Consider the following 25,676-nt stretch of genomic DNA (forward strand, 5'->3'; position numbering starts at 1 on the left):
AACTAAAATTTTTTAATTTTTTTTAAAAAACATTTAAAACACAAAACATACAGATACTCACGTACAACTTTCCATGTAGCCCGTCCCGACTCCCGAGAATCCTTCACTTTTACCATAATAATATGTTTGTTTCGCTCGCTAAATCATGAACATCAATAATTAGGTGGCTGAGTTGCTTTTAATGCAAGTGTGTGCACATATGATCTCCTAGCTCAAAACTTGAAGGCTCTCTATATCTTCTGGTTTCCATCTTTTATTTATTTATTTATTTATTATGGTATACGTGATTAGTAGAAAAATACGAGCGACTTATCTAGCAATAATTTACTCGAACTAATAATAAAATAACACAAAAAAATATCAAAATAAATTTTTCAAATTTATGATAATTACATGCAGAAAACGCAAAAAACCTATAATTATAAGATGAACACTTCCCTAGATTATCTCCAACAAATAGACGGATTATCTTTCCTCCCAAAATTATTTCGAAACCCTAGAAATCCACACTTGAGTTTTTCTTTTCTTGCATCCATAAATTTGGCGCCAAAATTTCAAAAACCCCATTCAGCTCTAAATTATTATTAATTAACTGATGATAATAATAATAAATAATATTATCATTTTTTATTTCACCTACAAAAACAGAAATAAAAATACCCCTTCCCTGCTATAAGAAGAAACCCTATCTTCTTTTTCTTAAAAACAAGAAAAACAAAAATGCTTAAAAAAATTCCCAGTTTCTCTTTATAAAAGGAAAACAGACCCTTCTTGTCCAACCACTGTAAAAATAAAACCGAAAAAGTCTCCTTTTATCCTCTGCTAATAAAAGCTTCAACCTTTTGTGATGGCGAGAGTGAGGAAGCGGCAGAAACCGGCGCAATCGGAGGCGGGGTTGGTGGGGGAAGCGGTGGAGAATGGTGGGTCAGAGGAGGGGGTTAAGGAGAATGGGGGGTTAGATCAAAGTAGTGAAATTGGTGAAGGGAAAGTAGAGGAAAGTCGTGATATTGATAAAGGAAACGGGGCCTCGAAGATGGGAAATAGGAAGAGGAAGGTAAAGAAGAGTGAGATTGGAGCTGTTGAAGAGGAAAGGGAAGGTAATGGTGTGGAGAAAGGGGAAGAAGGTGATTTGAAGGAGGATGTCAGAAGGGGTAGGAAAAAAAAGAAGGGAAAGAAGAAAGAAAGTGATCGTGAGGAGGAGAAGGTGAAAGAAGAGAATGTGGAGGATGATGAAAAGGGGGTTTCTTCAGCTGTGGAGGGGAAGAAAAGGGTGGACTTTGCTGGGAATGAAGGAGAGAAAGAGGTGGAGAGTGGGGACGAAGATGGATTAGGTGAGAAAAGTGAAGTGGATTTCGTCAAGAAGGAAGAGAGAGGGGTTGATGGAAAGATGGATGGGAAGTCTAGGAAGGCAAAACAGGAGGTGGATACCGAGGAAGGAGAGAAAGAGGTAGAAAATGGTAAAGAAGGAAAATTGGACGGGAGAAGGGATGAGAAAGGGGCAGAGAAGAGGGGGCGGGAGGGAGGTAAATTCAGTGTGGATAACGAGGAAAGGAAAGAGATTGGAGAACTGGGTGTTGGAGGAAAGGAGAAGATGAGATTTGTTAAGAATGAGGAAGAAAGCGAGGGGGTTAAGGAAAGTGAAGGGGCTGTTGCTAGAGAGAATAAGGGCGGGAAGAAGGAAAGTGAATCGGGTAATGAGGAGGTGGAGAGCGAGGTGGGGAAGGAGAATGGTGGTGATGTGGAAGAGAATGGCGGTTCATTAAATAAGAGGCCGAGGAGAACTGATAAAAAGGTAAACTATGCTGAGCTTGATGCTGCATTAGATGAGGCAGTGCTTGGGGAGAAGCGCAGGAAGAGGAGGAAGAAGAATGGAGTCTCAGAGAGTGATGGATTGGAAAGTGTGCAAAATAGTAAAAATGGTGATGTCAATCGTGGAAAAAAGAAAGTTAGTCGAAAAGGAAAAAAGAATCAGGAGGAGGAGAATATCGAGGGAGAAGAAGAGAAGGAAGAGAGTGGCGAAGGAGATTGTTTGATGATGAGCTCTGAAACAGGTTATGGGCTCAGGACTCGGAAAGAGCAAGTGGATCAGGGAAGCAAATCCAGGCGTGATAATGAGGTAACTAATCATCTTTGATTTGTTATTGATATTGTCTGTTTGGTTATTGATGGTTGTTTATGTTCCTGATTTTTTTTTTTTTGCAGTTTATTGAGAATGTGTGTTTAATGTGTCATCAATGCCAGAGAAATGATAAGGGCCGTGTTGTTCGGTGTCTGAAATGTAAAAGGAAGCGCTATTGCATACCATGCTTGACGAAATGGTATACTGTAGGATTATTTGCATTGTACCATTCAGTTCTTGTTTTATCACCGTATGTTTTTCTGTTAGGATTGGCATTATGGAATCTAAATTATCTTTAATTTATCCCCTTTGTGAATTATACTGATTCTGTTATTAATTATATAATTTGTTGTGAATTTCATGAACTTACGTGTAATTAGTATGATGGTTTTGTTTTAACAAAGATATATCTTGTTTCTAAATATAAATGCTATAGAAAACAGTTAACTGCTGGAACAGGTGATATCTTGCATGATGATGTACCAATAATTTTGGTCTCAATTTTATTGCAAATCATGAGCAACATTATATTGCTAATATAAGTAAATTAGCATATGATATACTGTTTTGGATTTTTAGGACTGGCTTTTATCATTTACAAGACAATGGCATAGCTTAGACATGTTTTAGTGATTTTTGAATCATCTTATAAATTCCTAGAGTTTAATTTCTCCACGATTGATTTTGTTACTTAAGGAATTCTTTGTTCATGTTGTAGGTATCCTAAGATGACAGAGGATGAAATTGCCAATGCTTGTCCTGTCTGTCTTGGAAATTGCAACTGTAAATCTTGTTTGCGTCTGGATGCGCCGATAAAGGTATGTAATCCAACCTTGCAACTTGTGCTTCAATGTGTATTTGTTAATTGTTTTAAATGCACGTGTGAGATGTAATAATTTTAGTTGTTATTTACTGCAGGAACTGAAAAATTTAAACCTGGAAGTAAGCAAAGAAGAAGTAGTGCGATACTCTAAGTTTTTCCTTCGTGCCCTTCTTCCATTTTTGAAGCAGTTAGATGAAGAACAAATGATGGAGAGAGAGATTGAGGCCAGGAGAAAAGGTAAGCACTTCTTTTGCCCCAAATATATGGAATTTATTTGATAAAAAACTAAGTTTTGCCTTGTCTTTGATCTAATTGCAAAACATTCTGCTTTTGGTATGTTTGAGATTGAGAGAAGGAATTTTGTAGACACAAAAGGTGTTGCTTTTATAGGATGAAATGGTTTTCTATTGGTTTAAAGGACAAATTTCCAAGTCCTCCATTTTTTCCCATTTTTTTCGTAATGATTTGTATTCTAACAACAAATATTCTCTTTATTTCTTATGTTTTGTGTTTCCCTTCTTCTTTGGCCATCAAAGGCCTTTCTATTAGTTGTGCTTGCAGTTACTTCCAAGTAATGGTCGTATCAATAAAAGATTTTCTCATATAGTTTGATTAATAAATTATTTTGGAGTATGTATTTTATGCTTGTCTTTTATTGGTGCAGGTAAATGCCTGCTTATCTATGTTTTATAATGTGCACACATTATGAGTATGAGTGGGTGGCCAATGAGTGCTTGTGCATATGTCTGAAGAGAGTTGGCTTTGCTGTATGTCAGATGACTAATAGTTTATTTCTGCAGGTGTACCACTTGCAGGCCTACAAATAGAGAATGCTGAATGCCCTGCAGATGAGCGCATGTTCTGGTAAGTTATATTGTTATCGGAGTTTCCCACCTTTTCGTTTTCTTGGTTTTGATAATAATCCATAATTGTTTTTCAGTGATAATTGCAGAACTTCTATTTTTGATTATCACAGAAGTTGCTCAAATTGCTCTTCTGATCTTTGTCTTGCCTGTTGTCGGGAGATCCGTGCTGGGCACTTGCAAGGTGGTGGGCCAGATGTGCTTATGGAATATATTAACAGAGGATTTGAATATTTGCATGGTGGGATAGACGAACCACAGGTTGAATCACAAGCTGAGTTACCTCAAAAGACTGAATCTAAGGATTTTATGGGGCCAAAGTCTGGATGGAAAGCAAATGAAGATGGAAGCATTCATTGTGCTTGTGATAGTGGCAATTTAGAACTAAAATGTTTGTTCCCAAACAAAAAAGTCAATTTTGCAGTTTCAGTGTCAGAGTTGGTAAAGAAAGTTGAAGAAATGTCCAAAAAATGGGAAACTGACTCTGCTAATGCTCCTGATGAACGATGTGCTTGTTTTAACTCCAATGGTGATCTTGATCTCAGTAATGGTAACAGTTTATTAAAAGCAGCATGCCGAGAAGATTCTGATGATAACTATTTATTCTATCCAATAGCCGAAGATATCACAGAGGATGATTTGAAGCATTTTCAGTTTCACTGGAAGAGAGCTGAGCCTGTGATTGTTCGCAATGTGCTTGAAACTGCATCTGGCTTGAGTTGGGAGCCAATGGTCATGTGGCGTGCCTTCCGCCAGATCAAAAATGAAAAACACGACACACTATTGGATGTAAAGGCAATTGAGTGTCTGGATTACTGCGAGGTCAGTATATTCACCTTTTTTTTTGTGTGCATTGAAGATGAAGTGTTGCTGGCTTTTACTGCTATTTTCTGATAATCATTCTTGTTATATTCTCCAATTGTCATGGTAATGATGGTTTCAATCCTATTGATATGCTATCATCTGTTGTGATGCTTAATGTGATGCTCAACTCTTGATGACTGCAGGTAGATATTAATGTCCATCAATTCTTCATTGGTTACACAGAGGGAAGGTTTGATGGTAAAAATTGGCCTCAGATACTGAAGCTGAAAGACTGGCCCCCATCTAAAACATTTGGTGAAAGTCTTCCACGACATGATGCTGAATTTACCTGTTGTTTGCCCTTTAAGGAGTATACACATCCACGCAGTGGACCTTTAAACCTTGCTGTCAGATTGCCTGAGAATTCTTTGAAGCCAGATATGGGGCCAAAGACATATATTGCCTATGGATATCCTGAAGAGCTTGGGCGTGGAGATTCAGTCACTAAGCTTCACTGTGACATGTCTGATGCGGTATGTTTGGTTTCCTTTTCTTTTATTGTTCAGATAAAATAAGATATATGGTGATAGAAAGAGAATGGAAGGTTAGAAATCAATAAAGCAACCTTCTAGAAAAGGTGAAAATTGAACTCTAAAATAGAAGTCGAGACAACTTGGTTTTCCAAAATCATGCTTAGGTTGGTTATCTTCCTAATTTTTTTCCAGGATCTGTATGGCATCTTCTTCCAAATATTGCATAAAAATTTATGTGAAATTAAATGTTTCTATGTAGTGATATTTACTAGCTGTTGTATGATAATCTGTTGTACGATTGTATTTAATTACTTTTGTTGACATTCAAAGGGTAACTGTCCTGTGCAATGGTAAGATTTTTTCATCACTTAGTGAGAAGACTGTTGAAGGAAGATTTCTATTTAGAATTCCCTTGCGAGGACCCTACTGGGATGAGTCAATGTGTTCTTGATAACGGCTGTTCTGATAATAATCAACTGTCAGATGTTATGATATGCAAAGTGTTAAATACTAGAAATTTGGAAATTTTCTCTCACATCAGCAGTGAATCTTTAGTATCTATATGTGCTGTGGCTACCGGGATCAGAATCTGACATCATTGCTAAACTTCATACTTTTAATAATGATTAATTTGTGCATCTGGCTGTTTCAGGTAAATGTCTTGACGCATACTGCTGATGTGTCCAATAAAACTCATTATACTGAAATACAAAAGTTGAAGCTAAAGCACTTTGAACAAGACCAAAGAGAGCTTTTTGGAAATAATCAGAATGTGGATGGAGTTGATAAAAGAGAGCTTTTTGGAAATAATCAGAATGTGGATGAAGTTGATAACATGCATGGTGTTGATTCTGGTAGGTCTTTTACTGACGATAATGGATTATCTAGTGAAGCTGATGACCAGAATGAAAATTATCTGTTTAACGATTCTGGTTAATAATCTAGGGAAATGTAATGAGGAGGCAGGAGTGGTTCAAGGCACAAGTACCGAGGATGGACCTTTAAAGTGTGGAGATGAGTCAGAATGGATGGATGCTTTAGATGGAGGTGCTGTTTGGGACATTTTCCGAAGAGAAGATGTTCCTAAGTTGCAGGAGTATCTCAACAAGCACTTCAAGGAATTTAGGCATATCCACTGTAGCCCATTACCAAAGGTAATTGTGTATTGCATGAAAAATCCGGCTCTCTTATCTGCCTTTTCCCTGTGGTTACACTTTACAAAATGGTATTTCTTTAAATGAAGGACTTGGTAGAAAGAGTCTAGGTCCCATACTAGAAAGAAACTGTCATGTCAAATCTTACCAAGATGGACCAAATAAATTGGGTTTGATGTGGCCTGTCTGAATTTTTAGCTGAAGTGCTTACATCCTGAAATTATCTCTCAATAAACTAGTGTTATTTCTGGTGTTGTAGGTGGTTCACCCCATTCATGACCAGACATTTTTTTTTACTCTAGAGCACAAGAGGAAGCTAAAAGAGGAATATGGTTAGTCCTGTGATCTGTTTAATTGGTTCAGATCAATTATTTTCCTCTCAATTTTTAACATTTATAAATATGTTTTTGACACCATCATGAAGGCATTGAACCATGGACATTTGTCCAGAAACTTGGAGACGCTGTCTTCATTCCTGCAGGCTGTCCTCATCAAGTGAGAAACTTGAAGGTAAAATATATCTGCGTTTTGAAACCTGTAACTTGCTCCAAAAAAGTGGATTGCCTGGTAATTGCTGTTGGTTATTCTTTGGATGTTGAAATTGATGCGAGTAGCATTTATCAAGGATTAGGCAATATCTGAAATTAACATGTCCTGTTTTCCTTATTTCTTACTTAACTGTCTTCATAAATATATTGCTAATTATTATGGCAATAATCTTAACGGCCCACCTCTGGAAGGTTTTTTTTTTTCTTTTTTCGGGGGTAGTGCATTTCTGAACAACATAAGCTGATTATGTTTATGGACTCTGGGTTCACTAGCCAACCTTAATCCAAATCCTCATGCCTTTTCAGTACATTCATGGCCTTATGGTGTTCCTGGTGCACAATGGCCTAGGTCCTAAAATTTTAGGATACTGCATTAACAAACAGTTCAGATTTCTTTAGATCTGATATGGATGTGTTTTCTGTCTTTATTACGACGTGTGATATTGTGATGATTTAGCTGTATAATTGATAAGGTTTGTACTAGAATTACCATGCAATATGCTTCTATTTTACAGTTCTTATTTTAAAAAGCTGAACCTTGTATCTTAGATTTTAAATGCTTCTATTAAGATGGGAGCTTTCTTATTTAAATCTGTTGGTTTGCCCCAGGGGCATATGCAAATATGAAAAGTAACGTAGGCTGAATCTGTGGTAACTAGCTTCTATCTTTTACAGTCTTGCATTAAGGTAGCAATGGACTTTGTCTCACCTGAAAATGTAGGTGAGTGCATACGTCTGACAGAGGAATTCCGTTTGCTTCCTCCAAATCATCGGGCTAAAGAGGACAAGTTGGAGGTATTTCTAATTTTTACTTTCATGTCTATATAATGATGGAAGGAGCTGAAACATATATTATCTAAAAGGAACGAGTCTTTGGTAATAAGAATGTTTTCCTTGAGAAATTGTTTTGTGCATAGAGAATGGAATCTCTCAACAATAAGTTGGCCAGGTTTTGTTTGTTGTAGATGTTTCTTTTTTCTGCATATCACTTTTCTTAAAGGTCCAGTGGGTTTCTAGATCTAGATCAATATTAGAACATGTATTAAGTAGGACATTCTTGCATCCATTTTTAGAGTTACTCCATGATCATATTTTGGTTAATGCTAAAAAATTATAGGATCATGCCATAAGAGAAATTGAATTCAAATTCGAATTAAGTGGTAGAAAGGGTTGATCTGGACTTGAAATGATCTGTGCAGTCTTGCCCTGTGAACGCTAGGAAGAGTTTTAATTGCTATAGTATTTCAAACCCTTGGAGTTTCATTGAGTTCTGCTAGGCTGTTGCAAGTTTCACAATAGAATAATCTCTAGTGCTTTTTAGTACAAGTTCTGCTTATATATATATATATATAGTACCAAGACCCTCAAAATAATGAATTACATTGTAATATCTTAAACTGTCCTGTACCAAACATCATTTGAACTGTAATTGCATCAAAGTTGCCCATGTTATTGTCACTAGTCAATATAACTCTTGATTCCTTGCATCATGATGGACACTTTATCTTCACTTTGTAGCACCATGAATCCCAATAACTGACGTGACATATGTTTTATTTTTAGTAGCATTTACTCCTAATTTACTTGTTTATCATTCATTGGCTAAATCTAACCTGTGTGGGTATTTGATGCAGATAAAGAAAATGTATCTTCATGCTGCTAGATGGGCTCTTGATGTCTTAACAAATGGTGGAGAGTGAGTAACTATTCATTCATATTTCATTTATAAACTAGTATTTGTAGCAATATCCATGCCCCACTTTAATTCTGTTTTCCTCTTTGCTATCAAATTATTGCCAAAATGTTTTTGCAAAATATGCTCATTTTATCAGTCTGGCATGATGCATTCCTGTATACATGGAGCGTTTGATATTTCTATGATAGGGCATGATGTATGATGAATGGAAAATGAATTTATTCTGTCCATAAAAGAATTTGCTGTATTTCAGCTGCTATACACATTTCCACTGAAGGTAACAGTGAAATGATATGTTTGATTTTAATTGATAAGTGGGACACCGGTAAAACCAGGTTGTTAGGAACATAGAGGAAATTTATTGAACATTTTCTGTTGAACTTCATTAAGACATGTTAAACAATTCTATTTGTTAGAATGTTGTGCTGCTGCAGTGCATAAAGCATTCTTGTGCCTTTGTCATGACACAGTTTAGGCCAGGCTTGGCTGTGAATGAAGGAAATTGAAATTACTCTTTAAAGCTCATAGAATTGTACTGTGAATTTAAATGTGAAATGCGTTTGTTTCTCTTGCTGTTTACGGATGCTCATGCCCAAGGGAAGATTACTTTTTGCAGTATTGTGAATTTAATATGCATTTCTTTGTTAATTTGATCAGAGCAATCAAGTGCTTATGTTTTTTGATTTCAGAGCGGACGAACCTGAGAAGGTCAAGAAAAAGCAAGCTAGGAGCAAGAAGAGGTCATAGGCAGGGCCATCTCCAGTCCTGCATCATACGTGAACACCTTAAGCAGGAGTTTTTGGTTAACGTTTTACTCATGCTTCGGGCACATATGGTAGCCACTGTAAAAATTTCCCCTGTTCTCATAAGCAGATGCAAACTTTCATTTGGCTTAGCTAGCTGCTAATCAAACATACGAGTATTGTTGAAACTGTTCCTGAATGAGATTGGTACACAGGAAGATGCACAAACTTAAATGCTGCAGAATCTTTTTGGCTAGCACAGTATTTATTGTGCATGTTTCTAATTAATTATAAATGTTTAGATATAATCACCAGTAATCTGAGCACGAGTCTTGTTTCTCTGCAAATTTCATCTTGAAACGCTTCAAAAATCTCATAATATCTTCATAATATGCAATGCTTGTTAATTTACAATATGATGAGAGTCTGTATTTCAAGGGTTTAATTCTGGATGTGTCTGATATGAAGTCCCTGATATGTCATGTCCAAAATCTTAGCAGAACAGAACATTTTTTGAAGTGGAATGATAAGATTTGTCTTCATAAATAAGTTAACTTTTATTTATTTTAATGATACTAAAGAATAATTTTGAGATCTCAGTGAAGTCAAATAATAATAATAAACTTTGATAAATATGGCTAGCAAGATGGGAATCAATGACTAGGTAGGCTAAGCATTAATAGTGTGGTAGATATAGGCCAAGTGGGATATTATGGATATCAACACAAGAAAGACGAACATAGGGGGGGGACCAAAAAGTAGCTCACCCGCAGACTTGTGTTTTCTGACTATAGATTGCCACAGCAACCAGAAAACCAATCGATTTTTTTTTTTATCAGGGTATTCTCCGGCCTCTTCCGGCGCAGGGGACTAATCTCCTTTATAGCATCGTCCGATATAAAACAGGATTCATTACCAGCAAGCACTCGAGCTTTGTTCGTCTCGTGGGGGAGAACTAGCTCCTTGCTGCTGGGCTCAACCCTCGTTGGTTACAGTAGCTTTTCCTTTCTTTGCACAGAAAGCAGACCAAGCAAGAAGAACAGCACTCCTCTAATTAGAATTAACGTGTATTAAGAGCTCACATTTACACTTCGGAAGTACTCTATATTACATGTTTATTGTTTGCATGTGTTGCAGCAGATTAATATATTTGATGGGGTTTTACGTAGTAATAATTATCATTTACATATCTCTAATAACTAGGACTGCTGGGAACATTTTCTTCTTCTTCTTCATCATCATCGAGATTACAAGAAAAAAAAATGCTACTTATATACACAAACTCCTAATTATGATTTTATTACCTGTTCATTACTCAAACTTGAAAAGAACTCTAAAGTACAACAAAATTGAAATGATCAATATCATAAAGCTAAAAATTAATTCTTTTAATTGATTCAGTTAATTCATATTAATATTCTAATGAGTTATAAAATTCAAGGTGTTTAGGAATAAAACTGACATGTTAAATAATCAATTAATTTTTTAGTTCAAGCAATTTAATCTATTTTCTCTATTTAAGTAGTTTGGTGGCTTGATATGAAAAACCCGAATAGTTATTAGCTGGTCATGAACTTGAGATTCGGGTCGTGACAATTATGAATTTTTGGCTTGAAGAATTTATGGTGTGTTTACAACCTATAAGTCTTGTTTTTTTATGGAGATGAAGGGATGAAGTGTAATTTTATTCTTTTAATATTTTAAATTGTATTTTTCTCAGAATAACATAAGAATTTTTTTAAAGACTTTACGCGGTGCTTGAGCTTATTAGAGAAGAAAAATAAATCTTGACCCGCATGTACCCTCAGCATGGGCTCGAGCTATCATATTCGAGCTTATACATCTTGGTAGAAATTGGATTCGAGCAACGTAGCCCAACCTATATAAATATTTTTATACCATCATAAGGTTTTCTAGGTTTTTTAAGCTTCTTAAATTTAAATCCATTGTATTCCATTCATAATTTCACTTAATTTTTCATTAGCTAATCGAGATCGAGATCAAGGTCATGACATCATATGGCATAAAAGATGATACAAATATCTGTTCAAATCAATTTTGAGCATAAAAAAAGAAAGATAATTCATGTCCGAATAACAGCATTTTCTTCAGCTTGATTGGTGAAACGTGTCGGGCTCTCCATTGTGGCCTAGTCGCATGGAGCTAGCCCAATATATATGTACCCATGCATATATTTGACCTATTGCATATGAAATGAGAGGTAGTTTCAAGTCAAAATGTTGAAAGATAGGTTTTCTTACCCACTGGAAAATGACCTTTGGTGGAGATTAGTAATTATACTGAAATACTGGCTATCTAATTAACACTCCGCCAGGTGTTGTCAATTTTTTTTTTTTAAAAATATCTATTATGAAGACTATTTCAATGTTTTTTTATATAAAAAATTATAGATAAGTTAGAATAATATCTTGAAAAATCAAATATAAATAAAATAATTATATATGTGTATATATATATATATATTAAAAAAAACATGTAAAATTCGTGATTTAAGTTATGAGATCATGATAAATTTATAGAAAAGAAATTGAAGATAATTACAAAACCAATATTTACAAAAAATACTAATGAAGAATGATAAGATCGTACAAAACTGAATCCTCAACAAATAAAATATCAAAAGGCAAAACTAGAAAAAAAATTAATTACACAAAAGAATCTAAAAAATTTTAATTAAAATAATTAGGATGAAAATAAAAAATTAATTAGAGGGCAAACAAAAAATTTCAACTGGAGGATTAAATTGAATAGAAAAATAGCTTTAATAAAAGAAAAAATAAATCAAAAAAATGAGGGTCAAATTAGAAAAAAAAAACAACAAAAGCTTTGTTTGAATGATGAAATTGAAAGCAAAAAAAGTTTAACAAAAGGTTCAAGAAAAAAAATTAAAAATAAAAAGAATAAGGACATAAATGAAAGAAAAAAGCATACAAGAAATTGCAATTGAAGGAATAAATTGAAAGAAAAAATTTTTATAAAAAAAATAAAAACGAAATAAGAAATCAAAAAAGTGATGACTGAAATTGAAAAACAAAAAAATATTTAAGTTAAGAGGATCCATTTCGGGAACGTGGAATGTAAGAGAAATTCAAATGTTGTTTTAAAGAATGAGGGTGAAAATAAAATAAAAAAATTAATTAAAGGGAAAACAAAAAATTTCAATTAGAGGGTTAAATTGAATTGGAAAATAGCTTTAACAAAAAGAAAAACAAATCAAAAGAATATGGGTCAAATTGAAAAAAATAAAATAACTAAAACTTTGATTGAATAATGAAACTAAAAGCCAAAATTTTTTTAACAAAAGGGCCAAGTAATAAAAAAAAAAATAAGGACTGAAATGAAAAAAAAAGGAGAAATTTTAATAGAAGGACTAAATTGAAAAAAAAACAAAAATTTTGTAAAAGGAATAAAAATAAAATAAAAAATCAAAAGAATGGGGACTGAAATTAAAAAACTAAAAACAAAGAGGACAATCATGCACTTATCTGGTAGGAGAGAGAAAAGAAAGAGAAAAACAGAAACGACCACCGACGATGATCCGACCACCATCACGCACCACACCGTGTTGAAGAGAATACCAAAGAAACGATAGAAGGTTAGGTTTGGCCATTAGATGACGCTGAACGTGTTGCCTAAGTAGTGTGAACACTACTCACTCGTTGGTTAGTGCTTAGTATGTATCAATAACTTTCTTGATAAAAAATCTAAAAACTCAACATGAAAAATACTAAAACACCTCTAACGACCTTGATAATTACCCAAATAACTCATGTGAAAGTACAAAAGTATCCTCAAATACAAACTTTTTTTTTTTTTGTCTTTTATATACATATTTTAACTATACATGAAAAAGGAAAAAACCGAAAAAAAAAAAAAAAAACTTGTCTAACAACCCAATGTTTTTTCAATCTTTGGGTAAATAAGTATTTTTATTGTTTAAAAATTTACGAAAAGTAAAAAAAAAACCCTTATTCAACAACTCTAATTTTTATTAACTTTAAGGATAAAAATATATTTTTATTGTGTAAAAAATTAGAAGAGACTGAGATATCCTTGAACAATCTTTTAATAAATAATAAACCAGTGAAAAAAAATTAAAGCACTCCATAACTAAGACTTTTATTTTTTCTATTTAAGAAAAAGTTAGTTATTTTATTATAACAATCCACAATCATTTATATAGAACGAAATAGCCACACTCAATATATTTTGTTTAATATGATTTAAAATCACGATCATACACATAATCACCTGGCCAGCTAAGGCTCATAAAGTGTAAAAAATCAGTTTCACTTCACCATCTACAGCCATGAATACGAACTACCATGCAAGAAAGTCTCTCTCAAGGGATTGTTATCCTTTAAGGTCCTGAGCTTTGGCCATCCCCTTTTGCCCTTCTTTTCTTAGTAAACCTAGTTTTCTAACCTCTTTTTAAAAACAATCCCAAATTGGCAAAGTTCAGGTAGCTTGGCAGATCAGACTCAGAGAGTGGCTAAATGTCACAGCAACCTTTTGTCCATGATCCCATTGCAGGACAATAAAAGATAGAAAATGCTTTTTCATCAAATTACAATCCATGTCACACAGCATATGCCCTTGGTCATGGCCATCTACACCAGCGACTTATTGCATCTCCACTGGTTTGAATTACATAACCAAAATCTCATACAAAAGAGAGAGGTCCTTTTCAACTATATATTGTCTGTCATGGATTGTGTAGTAGAAGTTCATGCATGAGGTGCATTTTGGTAGTCTTTGCCAAGGTAGAGGGGCTGGTTATTAGTATGCTATCTGCTTATAGACTAATAAATTCTCTCTCAACACTGTAAAAACAAACTCTCCATTTCAAAGGAAAAGAAAGAAAGGAAGGAAGGAAGGTAATAGAAAGTTCTCTTTCTTATATGAATATCATCATCATGGCTAGTGATCATTATGCCAAGTTATAGTTAATTATTTTAGGCTTCAGAAACATACTTCACATTTGTCATTTCTCTGTGTCTTCTAGCTACAAGTCCCTCATCTTTATTAGAAACTCACTTTCCATTATTTGTAACCTTAATTTTCATGCCTTTTTGTGGTTTTGGGAACTAATCACTTGAGTTAATTCTTGCAAAATGAACCAGAAAATCAGGCTTGTGAGAAAAAAAGATGGTTACTGACTTTTTTACTTCTGTTCTTTCCCTAAGTAGAAGACCAAAAAATTATGGGGCGTGGAAAGATAGCCATTAGGAGGATTGAGAACCAGACAACAAGGCAAGTCACCTTTTCAAAGCGTCGAGCTGGGCTTTTGAAGAAGACTCATGAACTTTCAGTTCTCTGTGATGCTCAAATTGGGCTCATCATCTTCTCTAGCACTGGAAAGTTGTGTCAATACTGCTCTGAGGGTTTGAGGTCTATATTAAATCACTATTCTCTAACATTCCAAAATTTATTTTTCTAGGCTTTTCGTCTGTGTTTTGACACTTGTTTTTGCTGTTCTATTTGATTTTTCTTACAAAGTTGGACCCGTTTTGATTCCATACAGAAAGTACTAATTTTCTATGTGATGTTTTTCTATGAGAAAATCTTAAATTTTTTGGTACGTGATCTTCATGATTTTCCAATTCTTGGCTGACTTGGATCTGTTCATAGAAGGTCCTTTTATGTGCTCAGCATTCTGATTCAACTGATGGATATATAAAGCCCCATCACCTTCGTTCATAAATAAATATTTGACCAACTTGACTTGAGTCTATGTTTTTTTTTTTTTTGACAAACTAGGGTTTTGCTGAGTCAAAATATTATCTTTTTTTATTATTTTTTTCCCTTCATGGGAAGCTCAACTTTTATTTCAGTTTCTTCGTCTAAATTCTCGTTCAAGATCTCTACCCCATGAATGCTTTACTAGACCTAAATCATTCTATGGAATAATTGGGTCTATTTTTTTGTAAATTTGTGTTTGCTACTAAAATCCATGACCAAGCGCTAGCCTAAAAAAGTAGAAATTAAACCATTTATTTAGCTATCACAACATGCATAGTTCAAAATATATCAGCTTCTGATAGTTAAATTTCTTCTTTTCTATTGAATATAATTTAGTGAAAGAGTGGAATACAGTCCAGAATGGGCATAAAATGTGGTCTAGATTTTATCTTAGTCTTAGAATATCATTTTGTTGGCAATGATTGCAGTCCTTGATCAGGTCATTAATTTTGTTCTTGATTAGTATACAAGGAGGAAAAAAAGCTAGTAACTTGGGGCCTGCCTTGGACTGAGAGTCATTTCATTTCCCATTTTTGATAACTGTTTTTCAAACCCAATGCAATACTGTTGATTAGACTATGGTATCTGACTGGAAATTGAGATTATTGAAGAGTTAATTTACAGTGATTAATATGGAAAATGATAAATGAAGTTATAATATAAGGTAGCCTGAAGTTTCTTGGTCTATATATTTTTGTCTTGAGAGTTTGCTTTAAAGAAATATAATTGCTCACAGTCAGAAAGCAAGAATAGATTTAGCCCTTGTCCTTGTTCATGTTGGCGATGTTTTGCTATCATTTATCATGAAATCAGGCATTTGTCATATAAAAAGCATGTAATGTGTTACAGGATGGAGCAAATCATAGAAAGGTATCAGAAGATGACTGGAACCTGCATTCCTGACCATGATAGCCGGGTAAAAAGAAATCTCTACAGACATCATTAATTAGCCATGAAGTCCGAGAATGAATTCTATATTTGATGATCTTTTCCTTCTTATTTTGTAGGAACAACTATATGGAGAATTGGCTATGTTGAGAAAAGAGTCCCGGCGTCTTCATTCAAACATGCGCCGCTACACTGGTGAAGACATGAGCTCTATTCCTTTTGGGGAGTTGGATGCAGTAGAGCAAGAACTAGAACGCGCGGTTAACAAGGTCCGACATAGGAAGGTAACTCAACAATCCAGCAATGGTGATAGAAAAAGCATGCCTGACATTTGTTTTAAGGCAACTCTTGTGATCTGAATGTATCCTTCTGAGGTCGTTTATATATGTTTCTTTCATTGTTCATGTACGTAGATTGAGCTCTTGCACCAGCAGCTGGAAAATCTGCGCAGGAAGGTGAATCTCTTAATTAGTCTCAAATACACAAATTCCACTTTCATGCACACATTCTACAGAAGGATCTGATTTTCCTTTTGTTGCAAATGTCAGGAGCGTATGTTGGAGGAGGAAAACAGCAATATGTACCTCTGGGCAAGGGTTTTCCCCCTTATATTTCACTGGGAGACTTGATTTTTAGCTGCTGGAACCATATGAATTATAGAATTTAGACCTTCTAGTGTTCTTACTTCTGATCGTATAGTCTTTTCCTTTGGTTGATGAATGATATTTCAGATTCAGGAGCATCGTGCCGCGCTGGGATATCAGCAGGCGGCGATAGAAGCAAAGCCGGTGGAGCATCAGCAAGTCTTGGATCCATTCCAATTCTGTGGAGAACCCAGTAGCGTGCTTCAGCTTTCAAACATTACTCATCAAATTGACCCATACCATCTCCAGCTTGCTCAACCCAGCCTTCAAGGCTCTAGCGTCTAGAACTTAGGTGAGCAAAGAATGAAAAGTGAGAGTAGCAATATTGGTCTCTGCTGCTGCTTGCCTCTCTATAACTCGGTTATTTTGTGATGTGTGCAGCAGAATTATCAGATTTGGAGAAGGGCTTCTCACGTGGAAGTATTGGGCGTAGTGGCTATAATATTTTTATTTTTCCTTCTTTTTTTTAACAGAGACTTGATTTCTGCTAAATATTGCCATGTATGTTTGCATGACTCTACGTATTAACTTATGCTTTTATGTTGAAGCTACGGTTTGATTTGTTTTTATAAAAACCAGTAACTGTGTTTCTGTTTCTCATCTAATTACTCGGCCCTATAACGAGTAAGGGTTGAATGCATTCAATCTCAATTTGAAGCTTTGTTAAATTACTAATGCACTTAAATAAGATTCTTGAGATCAATTCTAGAAAATACTACAAACTACAAGTTAGTGCTAAAAAAATTTAAGAAAGTTCTAAAGAAATCAAACAAACACTAGGAATGTTCTAGGAAAGAAAGAATGCTTGTCGTCCACGATTCAAAGGACTCTAGAATTTTATAATGTATTGACTAAATTTCCAGCAAGTTCTGAGAAGTTTGGCTAAATTGTTCCATTTAGGTTGGTTAAGATGGTTATAAATAACCATACAACCATCACTTGTAAGGCAAACCAAAAAACCCATGCTAAAGCTTAAAACATTTGTCCTAAAACTCCTTGTATTTTTTGCTTTTTGTTTCTCATATTCTTCAACCATTTTCATATTATAAACTAGGTTCTTCTTTTACAAAACTACTACAACTAAAAACCTTAAGTATCAAACTACTTTAAACTACGATCATTCTCTAATAATGGTATCATAGCCCAATTAATCGAAAGAGGGCATTATGATCATTATGGCCACAACAAATTCATCACAATCGATCTCTATGTCGCTTCTTATTTTTTCATAGGAGCAACTATGATTTGTGAAAAATAAAAATGATGACACTTTTCAAGTCTCAAAAGTTTTGGGACATTGTTATGGAGGGCCACTTGTCATCCCAGAAAATATCTCTACTCTAGAAGAAGCACAACGTGAGGAGTTAAAGGTGAAAGAGCAAAACGATGCTGGTGCCCTTTATTTGATTCAACAATCACTAGCTAATACAATTTTTCCAAGGATTATTGGAGCTTCAACAACAAAACATGCATGAGATGTGTAGTAGGAGGAGTTTCTAAGTGATTTTAAGGTACACCAATTAGACTCCAAACACTACGAAGAGAGTTGGAAAACATTAAAATGAAGATTCTAAGACCGCGCGTTAAAGATTATCATGGAAGAATTAAAGTAGTGGCAAGTCAAATGAAATCTTTAGGAGAAAATATTAGTGATCAAAGGGTTGTTGAAAAAAATCTAGTCAATTTTACATGAAAATATGACATTTTAGTTATTGTTATAGAACAATCAAGGGATTTAGTAACCTTGTTAGTCAGTAGCTGAACTAATAGGTTCTTTAGAAGCACATGAGAAAAAACTTAATAGCTTCGAAGAAGACTTTATCGAGAGTGCTTTTCAGTCTAAGCTTAATAGAAGGTCTCAGAAATCTAGATATAATTATGCCAAGAAATTTACAGATAATTATTCTAGAAGAGGAAATTTTAGAGGAAGAGAAGATTATAGAAGAAAAAGTAGCCAGCCAAGGAGAAAAAATACAATTTACTATCGGATATGCTAGCAAGATCAATGTTAAATTGATCTAATTGAACTAATCTAAAAAAAAAATTAAATTAAACAAAAAAAAATAAAAATAACAAGAATTATAAAAAAAAATCTAAAACAATTTTTTATAATTTAATTTAAGTATGAAAATAATCTTACCCGTTAGCTAGTTAAAATGAGTTGACTTATTACATAAATAAGTTAAATTCAATATCCTTTTTTTGTTAATAAGTTCGTAAAGGGTGTTGGGATTAAGAAAGGAGAGAGAATTGAAATGGCAAGCAACCAACTAAAATAATAATTCTGCGAATAAGAACCAACCAAGTAGAGAAGAATTCAAGGAACGCAAATTATACCCTTTATTTTACACAAACGATACTCTTGACCAGCTTCATGAAGAAACCTCCTTGCCATTTGGATTAGAATAAAAACTTGGCATTGTATAAATTTGATCTGAGCTAGGATGTGATTTATCTTGAGCAATGAATCTATGACAAGCTAGCTCTCCAGACGTCTGATCATGAAAACTATACCCAGGAGTCTTCCTCACCCTCCACACTCCATGGATTCTCTCATGACAGAGTCTGCCAGTGGCAGGCATAAACATTTGGCAAGCCAATGTATCTAACATCATGATCTGGATCAAACTCAATAAGCTTCCTCCCAATCATTTCTGCAAGATATTCTAATCTTCGATGTTTCATGCATCCACTAAGTAGAGCACCATGCATTGAAGCTGTTGGTTCAACCGTCATTTGACAGAAAAACTGATATGTCGCGCGCTACTACTTGACCAGCACGAGCCACAACATCCACCATGTAAGCATAATGCTCACTCTTCGGTGCCATGCCATTTTTATCATGACACTAGTCAAAGAAGCACCAAGCTTGCTTTATGAACCCACCATGAGCACAAGCACTCAACAAGCACATATAAGTGATCTATTCTGGTTTAATCCCAACAATCTTCATCTCCGAATACAAATCAAGTGATTTCTTCACCAAACCACGTGTAGCATTCCAAATTAACACATCGCTCTTTCCCATTGAAACCCATCCGAAACACAGTGAAAGCCTCCTCAACAACCCCGCATTCTGCATGCATGTCAACAAGAGAAGTCTGCATAAGCACATAACCATAGTAACCTCATTAGCCTTCGGACCCGACATTCTTATCTTCACAAAAACTGCCACAGGGATCCCCATGATTCCAACTCTTGACATACCCATCCAAGTTTATAGCATACATGGCAGGAAAAAGGCCGCCTTTACCTTGATTTGCATATATCGAGGAAGGTAAGGTTTTGTATAAATTCAGACCAGGATTTCCATATGACATGATGGATTCAAGATTTACAAGGCAGTGAAGGCCTGAAATGTCAAGTATGTAAGAACACTCTCAAAAGCTTGGAGGGAAAGAGAGTTTATGTTCCATGCATGATAAGACATAGGCCTTTACCTTGTACTAGCAGTCCAAGGCACCTTCGTCCAACCTGTTGGATACCTATTCGCACCTACCTATCCAGAAGAATCCGATCTCCGCCCGTGAGAGACAGATTAATTGGGAGGACATTTTGATTTCTCCAACCTATACTCATCTCATCCTGCACTCAAATTTACTAATTAAACTCCATAGTTTTTTTTTATATAAAAAAATTATATAGATATTGTTAAATCATTATTATATTTTATTACACACTAATTTATACTATACATAAAAATATCTTTAAATCTTATAAAAAAATTTGAAGCTGAAAACATGAAAATAAGAGCAGAAGAAAATCCCAAAGAAACAGCATATATATATTATTTAATTTGGTAGGGTGAGACCATACTCATTTAAAAGGAAGATTCTGAGAAAAATAAACAGAAGGCGGGCACCATCCCGGAAAAGTTTCGCTATAATGGCCACATATAGTAAAGTTACAAGAAACCAATTTGTAGTGCTGGTTTCTTATATATGGAATGCTAAGGAAGAATTAATACAAGCATGCACATTCGGGGCGTTTCCCCTATTGGGAAAAGCATTCAATACAGTCAGCGCAACATAACAAGAGCTACACTTGTTCAGCCAACTTATGCAAGTAGTGCATGCATCGGTCTTTTTTTCTTTTTTAATCCAGGTGGTTTTCACTAGTAGAAGAGGAAGATCCGACAAATGCTAACTGTGCGCGGAAGTGGAGACCTCGGTGTTGCAAACAGGACAGGCCTGCAATCATAACGAAAATATTAAGCAAAAGTTTCATATGATCCCCCAAGCCGTAATAAAAAAACATATGCTGTTGGTCTAACGTAACTGTGAATTGAAAGCAACAAGATCCCTTGAACATATGATTGGCACCCGCAGCACTTTAAAATGGACCCCCTTAACCAATTCACTACAAGTGTGATTGAAAAGGAAAAGGTTTATTTGTTCTTTAACTGTAGCTAACTTAGTCAATAATGATAACATTGAAATTAGTAGTGACTAACAATGACAACAGGGAGAAAGCAAAAAAAACAGTTGAGCAATGCCAAGAAAACAGTGTTGTTAGGTTGGAGTGTAAGAATTTAAGTCACCAGAAAGAAGTAAAGTTTGAAGCCAAACAAGAAAGGGAAAATGGACAAGGGCAAGTAACTAAACTAAGAGATTACACAAACAAAAATCAGTATACTGCAAATGGATTATACCTTGTTTATTTTCAACCAATTGTTTATGCACTCTGAATGGTACGAATGCTTGCAGGAAAGCAGAGTCAGAGTTTCGCCATCCTCATAATCCAAACGACATATGACACAGCTGAAACACAAGCACACATTTCAATCATCATATAAGCACAGTTGAGATAAGGTTAGGCATTTATGCTTACGAATCATTGCTCCCATTCTGACTGCTTCCTGTCTTGTAGTTTATTGAAGGCAAAGAAGCAATTGTATCAGCTGAAAGGCCTCTGCTTTCAGTTCCAACAACTTCACCCAATGCAAGCAACTCCTGAGATAAATGAATCATACTATAAGGAATAAAGTTAAGTAGAAGCATCATGGGAACACTCAGTCCAAGCCAGCTCACCTCATATGAGAGTTCATCAGGATCAACCTCCTCCCATGTATCCTGGATAATAAAGAGAAAATTAAGATGTATAGGAGACAACAGAATTAATTTGAAAAGAAAAATTTTAGGACTCAAAACAAACATTTGCATTCACATACCACTCCACAAATAAAAACTGGAGGAAAAGATAAAACTAGTAACAAACCTAAAACAATAGCATCCTTCCAGGGAGAGCAAAACATTCACATTAAAGTTGTGAGCTAGATCACCACTAAATAGACTGGAAATTGTTTTTGATTGTACATTAACTAGCTAGAAAAGAAATGGCTAGAAAAGAAACTAGATCACCACTAAATAGAAGGCAAAAAGACGTTTACAGAGCTCCATGATTATTTGCTTCAACAAAAAGGAATATGTCAGAACTAAAAGTCTTTTGGTAGCAGCAAGCAAGTCAAACCTTGGCTGGACTGTTGCACATTTCTTAGTTCATCAAGTAGCTCTGAGCCACAATGATATAGATACCCTTCTCCTCTTCTTATACCTAACCTTTTACTTCATTGACAACAACCCCCAAAAGAGCCAGTTGGAGCAGGCCCCGAGCCCCTATACTATGGCAACAACCTATGTTGTTGTAAGCATAGCTTTTGATTACATTTCAATTATGTATAATATTTCAGACTTATTGGTTTGGGCTAGATGAATGTGGTTCTTCTGATGGTTACTTGAAAGGATTATTTACATGTGCGCATAATGTATGGCAGCATGATGCAGCATATAGCAAAAGATAAAACAGGGTCTCTCAAGCCCAAAGGTTACAGAAATAACTGTAGAGAAATCTAGAGAAAATTCTTTGGTATTTTGATTAAATCTGAACAATAGTATGAAATCTCTAAAAAATAAACTAGACATCCCTATTTATATTAGTCCTAAAATCCTTTATAGGAAATGATTCCTAATTAAAACTAAAATATTTTATAGGAAAGGATTCCTAATTAATAGAATCCATCTAGCATTAAGATTCCTAAATAGTATAATACTAATTAAATTAAAAGTCCTATGCTGAGTAGGAAACAAATAATTAAAATCTAAAATTAGCTAGGAAAATAATTAGAACTGGAAACAATAACTTCAGGCTTCATATCAGATGCTTCCGGGTTTCTTTGCGGACTTCTTTTCAGGTTTGACCTTGTCAATATAGTATGTAAACTCCTAGAATAATTGTTCTACATCACAGCAGCAGGGGTTAGAACTGTTTTGCCAACCAATGAGACCCATCAAAGAGGATAGCAGTTCACTTGAAATAATCACTGATAAGTGAAACTGACTTCTCAACACTCCAATACATGTATCACTAAACTAGGGGCACATTACTTGAGATGAATATGCATAGACATAGGATTTTATATTATCCATCACTTCTATTAGCCAAAAAGAAATGCCACAAATCACTTGCACAAGATACAGATATGGAAATTTGTAATAGCTTGGCATGTTGTAGAGCCAAATCGTTAAATCAAAATCCTCACTATGCCAAAAAGGAGGAAGAAAACAATATAACCAGTTACAGAGGTTGATACCTGAGAATTATCCTCATGATCTTCTTCAGTATCCTCCTCAGCTTCTCCTGTAACTACAAACTATTAGCAAAAGATCTTAAGGTTGCATAACAAACAACACAGAAAGAAGCAGACTTGCATAATAAACAGTATCCATTCATTCAGGAAAAAGAAAGAAAGAAAGAAAGAAAGAAAAACATGACTACCAATAAATGGACATACGAAAACAATAGTTCCATAGTAATTTTCAACACTTACTATCATTTAAGCCAGCAAGGGCCAGCAGTCTAGCAGCCACCTCCCTTTCTTCAGCTTCCTGCAAGGCTCGGGCATAAGCCTCGTCACTGGAATACACAGAAGGGTCAATTTCAACTTCGGTATTATCATGATCTCCAGCATCAGCATCAGCATCAGCATGCACATCAAATGCATCTGCCTCATCCACATCTGTGTCATCATCTTCATCAGTCTCGTCATTGGGATCACCAAAATCATCCTCATCATCATGTAAATAACTTCCAGCTTCCCAACTTCCATAATCACTCCCATCATTATTCATTCTTAGCATCATGTATGCCCTTTCCTACTCCATGATCAATCAAGCACACCAAATCTGTTGGTTAAAAGAAATAGATACACATGATACGAGAACAAGTTGACAGCACAAGCAAATCTCTTGGTTGGAGAAACCAAAGGTTAAGATTTGATAATAACAAATGCTCTATGGAGAAACAGAATCAACTGAGCCAATTAATCACATTAGAGAAAAACTTTACTAAATGCTCCGCCCATTGAAGCTTTGAGTGTATTTGCTTAACCAATAACATAACTATGGAAAATAATTATATTTATGCCCAATTCAGATAAATTTTTACACCATTTGGGTTCTCAATCATATTTTCCCCTCATTTATCAAACAAAAACCCATTAAAATTCAACTTCTGTTGATACTGAAACATACTATTCAAGAGATTATAACACCAATTAAAATCCACCAATTACTGAGATCCAATAACCTAAAAAATGAAATTCATTTCCTCAACTGAGCCAAAAGTGATTATAGCACCAACTAAAACTCAATTGAAAATCCAAACTTTCACTCGATTCTTTACTTGAAACCAAAAGTAACAAAAATCCACCAGTCACTCAAACCCAATAACCTAAAAAACTAATTCATTTCCTCAACTGAAACTAAATTCCACGCTTTAGCCAAAACTGACCGTGAGATCAAAAAACAACAAGAGCCCACTAATTATAGAGACCCAAAAGCCAAAAAAAACAATCCATTTCAATAAAAAGATAGAGATAGAGAAAAAGAAAGAGACCTGTTCTTGAAGGGTCCTGGCAAGAGCAAGGTCAGCATCCACTTGACTAAGATTAGTGAATGGAGTTCTTCTTGAAGTCTGACGTTGAGGACCACCACCACCACCCTCTCTCTCTCCATCTCCTTCTTGTTGTTCTCCATTAGAGCTCAAATTTGGGTTCTCTTCTTGTTGTTCACTGTTGTTGATTTTTGATTCTCCTGAACCTAATTTTGTGTTGCTGCTGTTGTTGTTGTTGTCGTCGTCGTCCATTGTTGTTTTGGAGGTTTGATTTAAAAACCTTGTCGTTGTTGTTTTGGGTTAATCAGAAGTTTGAGATTTGAAGGGAAAGGCTGATTTGATGGAATCAAGAATTATTCAAGAATCTCATCTCTCAAATTTTGTTTTTGTTAGAGAGAGATAGATGAAATTTGAGATGCTTTTTGATGGGGGATTTGTTCATGGCAACCTGAAATATACAAAATTAAAACGGCTAATTGAAAAAGCAAAGTCCTCCAACTATGATTATAATTTTGAATTAAATTTCTAGCTACCATTTTCTAGCAATTTTACCTTCATTAACTTGCCTCATATTTACACTTGTAGGGGTATTATTTTTTTTGTCTTTCCTTTTTCTTTTACAAGATTAAATAAATTAAATTAAATTTCACTCTAATTTAATTTTAGATAGATCAACCATATCAAAGAAGTGTATTTATATAAAGCTTTTACAATCCATTCTCTTTATTAAAAACAAAATACCCTTTAAAATAATGTTTTGATAAAACAAATTATATCAAAATTAATATATAATTTATTCATGTTATAGAATTAGTCTCTAATTATTATTATTTTATATTTATTTTAGAAAAATATTTTTTATTGTGTTTTTTTTCTTATTTAGTTTAGAAGATCAAAAATTGAAATTGATAATTTTTTTAGTTTAAGAATTTCTAAAATATCTCTATAATTATTTATGGGGATTCTTTTCCTCTTCCAAGTAAATATAGACTAATATAAATAGAATTATTTAACTTATATTTTAATATATTACATCAGAGTTATTTGTTCAATAATTAAATTATGAATTAAAATTGTGTTAGATGATATTAGAATTCAATGATCCCGATGATTATGGTATTGAGAATCATTTTCAAAGACAGGAATAAAGAAGATAACATCTTGATTGGGAAGAGTCTTGCAGATAGAGGTGAGTAAAAACTGAAAAA

At 34.5% G+C, this 25,676-nt stretch overlaps 3 protein-coding genes across 5 annotated transcripts; 2 read left to right on the top strand and 1 right to left on the bottom strand.

Moving 5' to 3' along the window:
• Positions 1-693: 693 nt before the first annotated feature.
• On the top strand, positions 694-9,630 carry LOC133694629 (lysine-specific demethylase JMJ25-like). 2 transcript variants are annotated; one of them, XR_009842316.1, is made up of 14 exons: positions 694-2,116; positions 2,203-2,318; positions 2,838-2,937; positions 3,038-3,179; positions 3,743-3,806; positions 3,883-4,627; positions 4,813-5,142; positions 5,795-5,996; positions 6,088-6,296; positions 6,556-6,628; positions 6,721-6,806; positions 7,566-7,639; positions 8,479-8,540; positions 9,230-9,630. XR_009842316.1 is itself a non-coding variant. In XM_062116233.1 (14 exons), exons 1-14 carry the CDS (start codon positions 848-850, stop codon positions 9,285-9,287), a joined length of 3,576 nt encoding a protein of 1,191 aa, XP_061972217.1. In that variant the 5' UTR covers positions 695-847; the 3' UTR covers positions 9,288-9,630. The 2 variants fall into 2 exon arrangements, 1 of the variants encoding a protein (XP_061972217.1); XM_062116233.1 differs by having other exon boundaries at positions 695-2,116; positions 7,520-7,639.
• Positions 9,631-14,507: 4,877 nt separating this feature from the next.
• On the top strand, positions 14,508-16,863 carry LOC133694840 (protein TRANSPARENT TESTA 16-like). The gene is made up of 6 exons (XM_062116542.1): positions 14,508-14,695; positions 15,896-15,962; positions 16,054-16,218; positions 16,348-16,389; positions 16,483-16,524; positions 16,666-16,863. Exons 1-6 carry the CDS (start codon positions 14,508-14,510, stop codon positions 16,861-16,863), a joined length of 702 nt encoding a protein of 233 aa, XP_061972526.1.
• A 3,475-nt stretch (positions 16,864-20,338) lies between these two features.
• LOC133695245 (E3 ubiquitin ligase BIG BROTHER-related-like) lies at positions 20,339-24,960 on the bottom strand. 2 transcript variants are annotated; one of them, XM_062117148.1, is made up of 7 exons: positions 24,472-24,960; positions 23,405-23,729; positions 23,168-23,220; positions 21,609-21,650; positions 21,409-21,530; positions 21,230-21,338; positions 20,339-20,768 (listed from the first exon to the last, which is right to left on the bottom strand). In XM_062117148.1, exons 1-7 carry the CDS (start codon positions 24,718-24,720, stop codon positions 20,721-20,723), a joined length of 948 nt encoding a protein of 315 aa, XP_061973132.1. In that variant the 5' UTR covers positions 24,721-24,960; the 3' UTR covers positions 20,339-20,720. The 2 variants fall into 2 exon arrangements, with proteins under 2 accessions (XP_061973132.1, XP_061973133.1); XM_062117149.1 differs by having other exon boundaries at positions 23,168-23,214; positions 24,472-24,958.
• Positions 24,961-25,676: the final 716 nt, after the last annotated feature.

The sequence above is a fragment of the Populus nigra genome, chromosome 5, assembly GCF_951802175.1.
Source record: "Populus nigra chromosome 5, ddPopNigr1.1, whole genome shotgun sequence".
Classification (NCBI taxonomy): domain Eukaryota; kingdom Viridiplantae; phylum Streptophyta; class Magnoliopsida; order Malpighiales; family Salicaceae; genus Populus; species Populus nigra.

What these genes read in the sequence shown, in the direction of transcription:
- LOC133694629 (XM_062116233.1), top strand. Translation starts at nt 848, where the DNA reads ATGGCGAGAGTGAGGAAGCGGCAGAAACCGGCGCAATCGGAGGCGGGG. An exon ending in ACTGTGACATGTCTGATGCG is followed by an intron (nt 5,143 to 5,794) that starts GTATGTTTGGTT and finishes TGGCTGTTTCAG; the next exon opens with GTAAATGTCTTGACGCATAC. An exon ending in CATGCATGGTGTTGATTCTG is followed by an intron (nt 5,997 to 6,087) that starts GTAGGTCTTTTA and finishes TTAATAATCTAG; the next exon opens with GGAAATGTAATGAGGAGGCA.
- LOC133694840 (XM_062116542.1), top strand. Translation starts at nt 14,508, where the DNA reads ATGGGGCGTGGAAAGATAGCCATTAGGAGGATTGAGAACCAGACAACA. An exon ending in TACTGCTCTGAGGGTTTGAG is followed by an intron (nt 14,696 to 15,895) that starts GTCTATATTAAA and finishes AATGTGTTACAG; the next exon opens with GATGGAGCAAATCATAGAAA. An exon ending in ACAAGGTCCGACATAGGAAG is followed by an intron (nt 16,219 to 16,347) that starts GTAACTCAACAA and finishes TCATGTACGTAG; the next exon opens with ATTGAGCTCTTGCACCAGCA.
- LOC133695245 (XM_062117148.1), bottom strand. Translation starts at nt 24,720, where the DNA reads ATGGACGACGACGACAACAACAACAACAGCAGCAACACAAAATTAGGT. An exon ending in ATCATGAGGATAATTCTCAG is followed by an intron (nt 21,651 to 23,167) that starts GTATCAACCTCT and finishes TTTATTATCCAG; the next exon opens with GATACATGGGAGGAGGTTGA. An exon ending in CTGATGAACTCTCATATGAG is followed by an intron (nt 21,531 to 21,608) that starts GTGAGCTGGCTT and finishes CATTTATCTCAG; the next exon opens with GAGTTGCTTGCATTGGGTGA.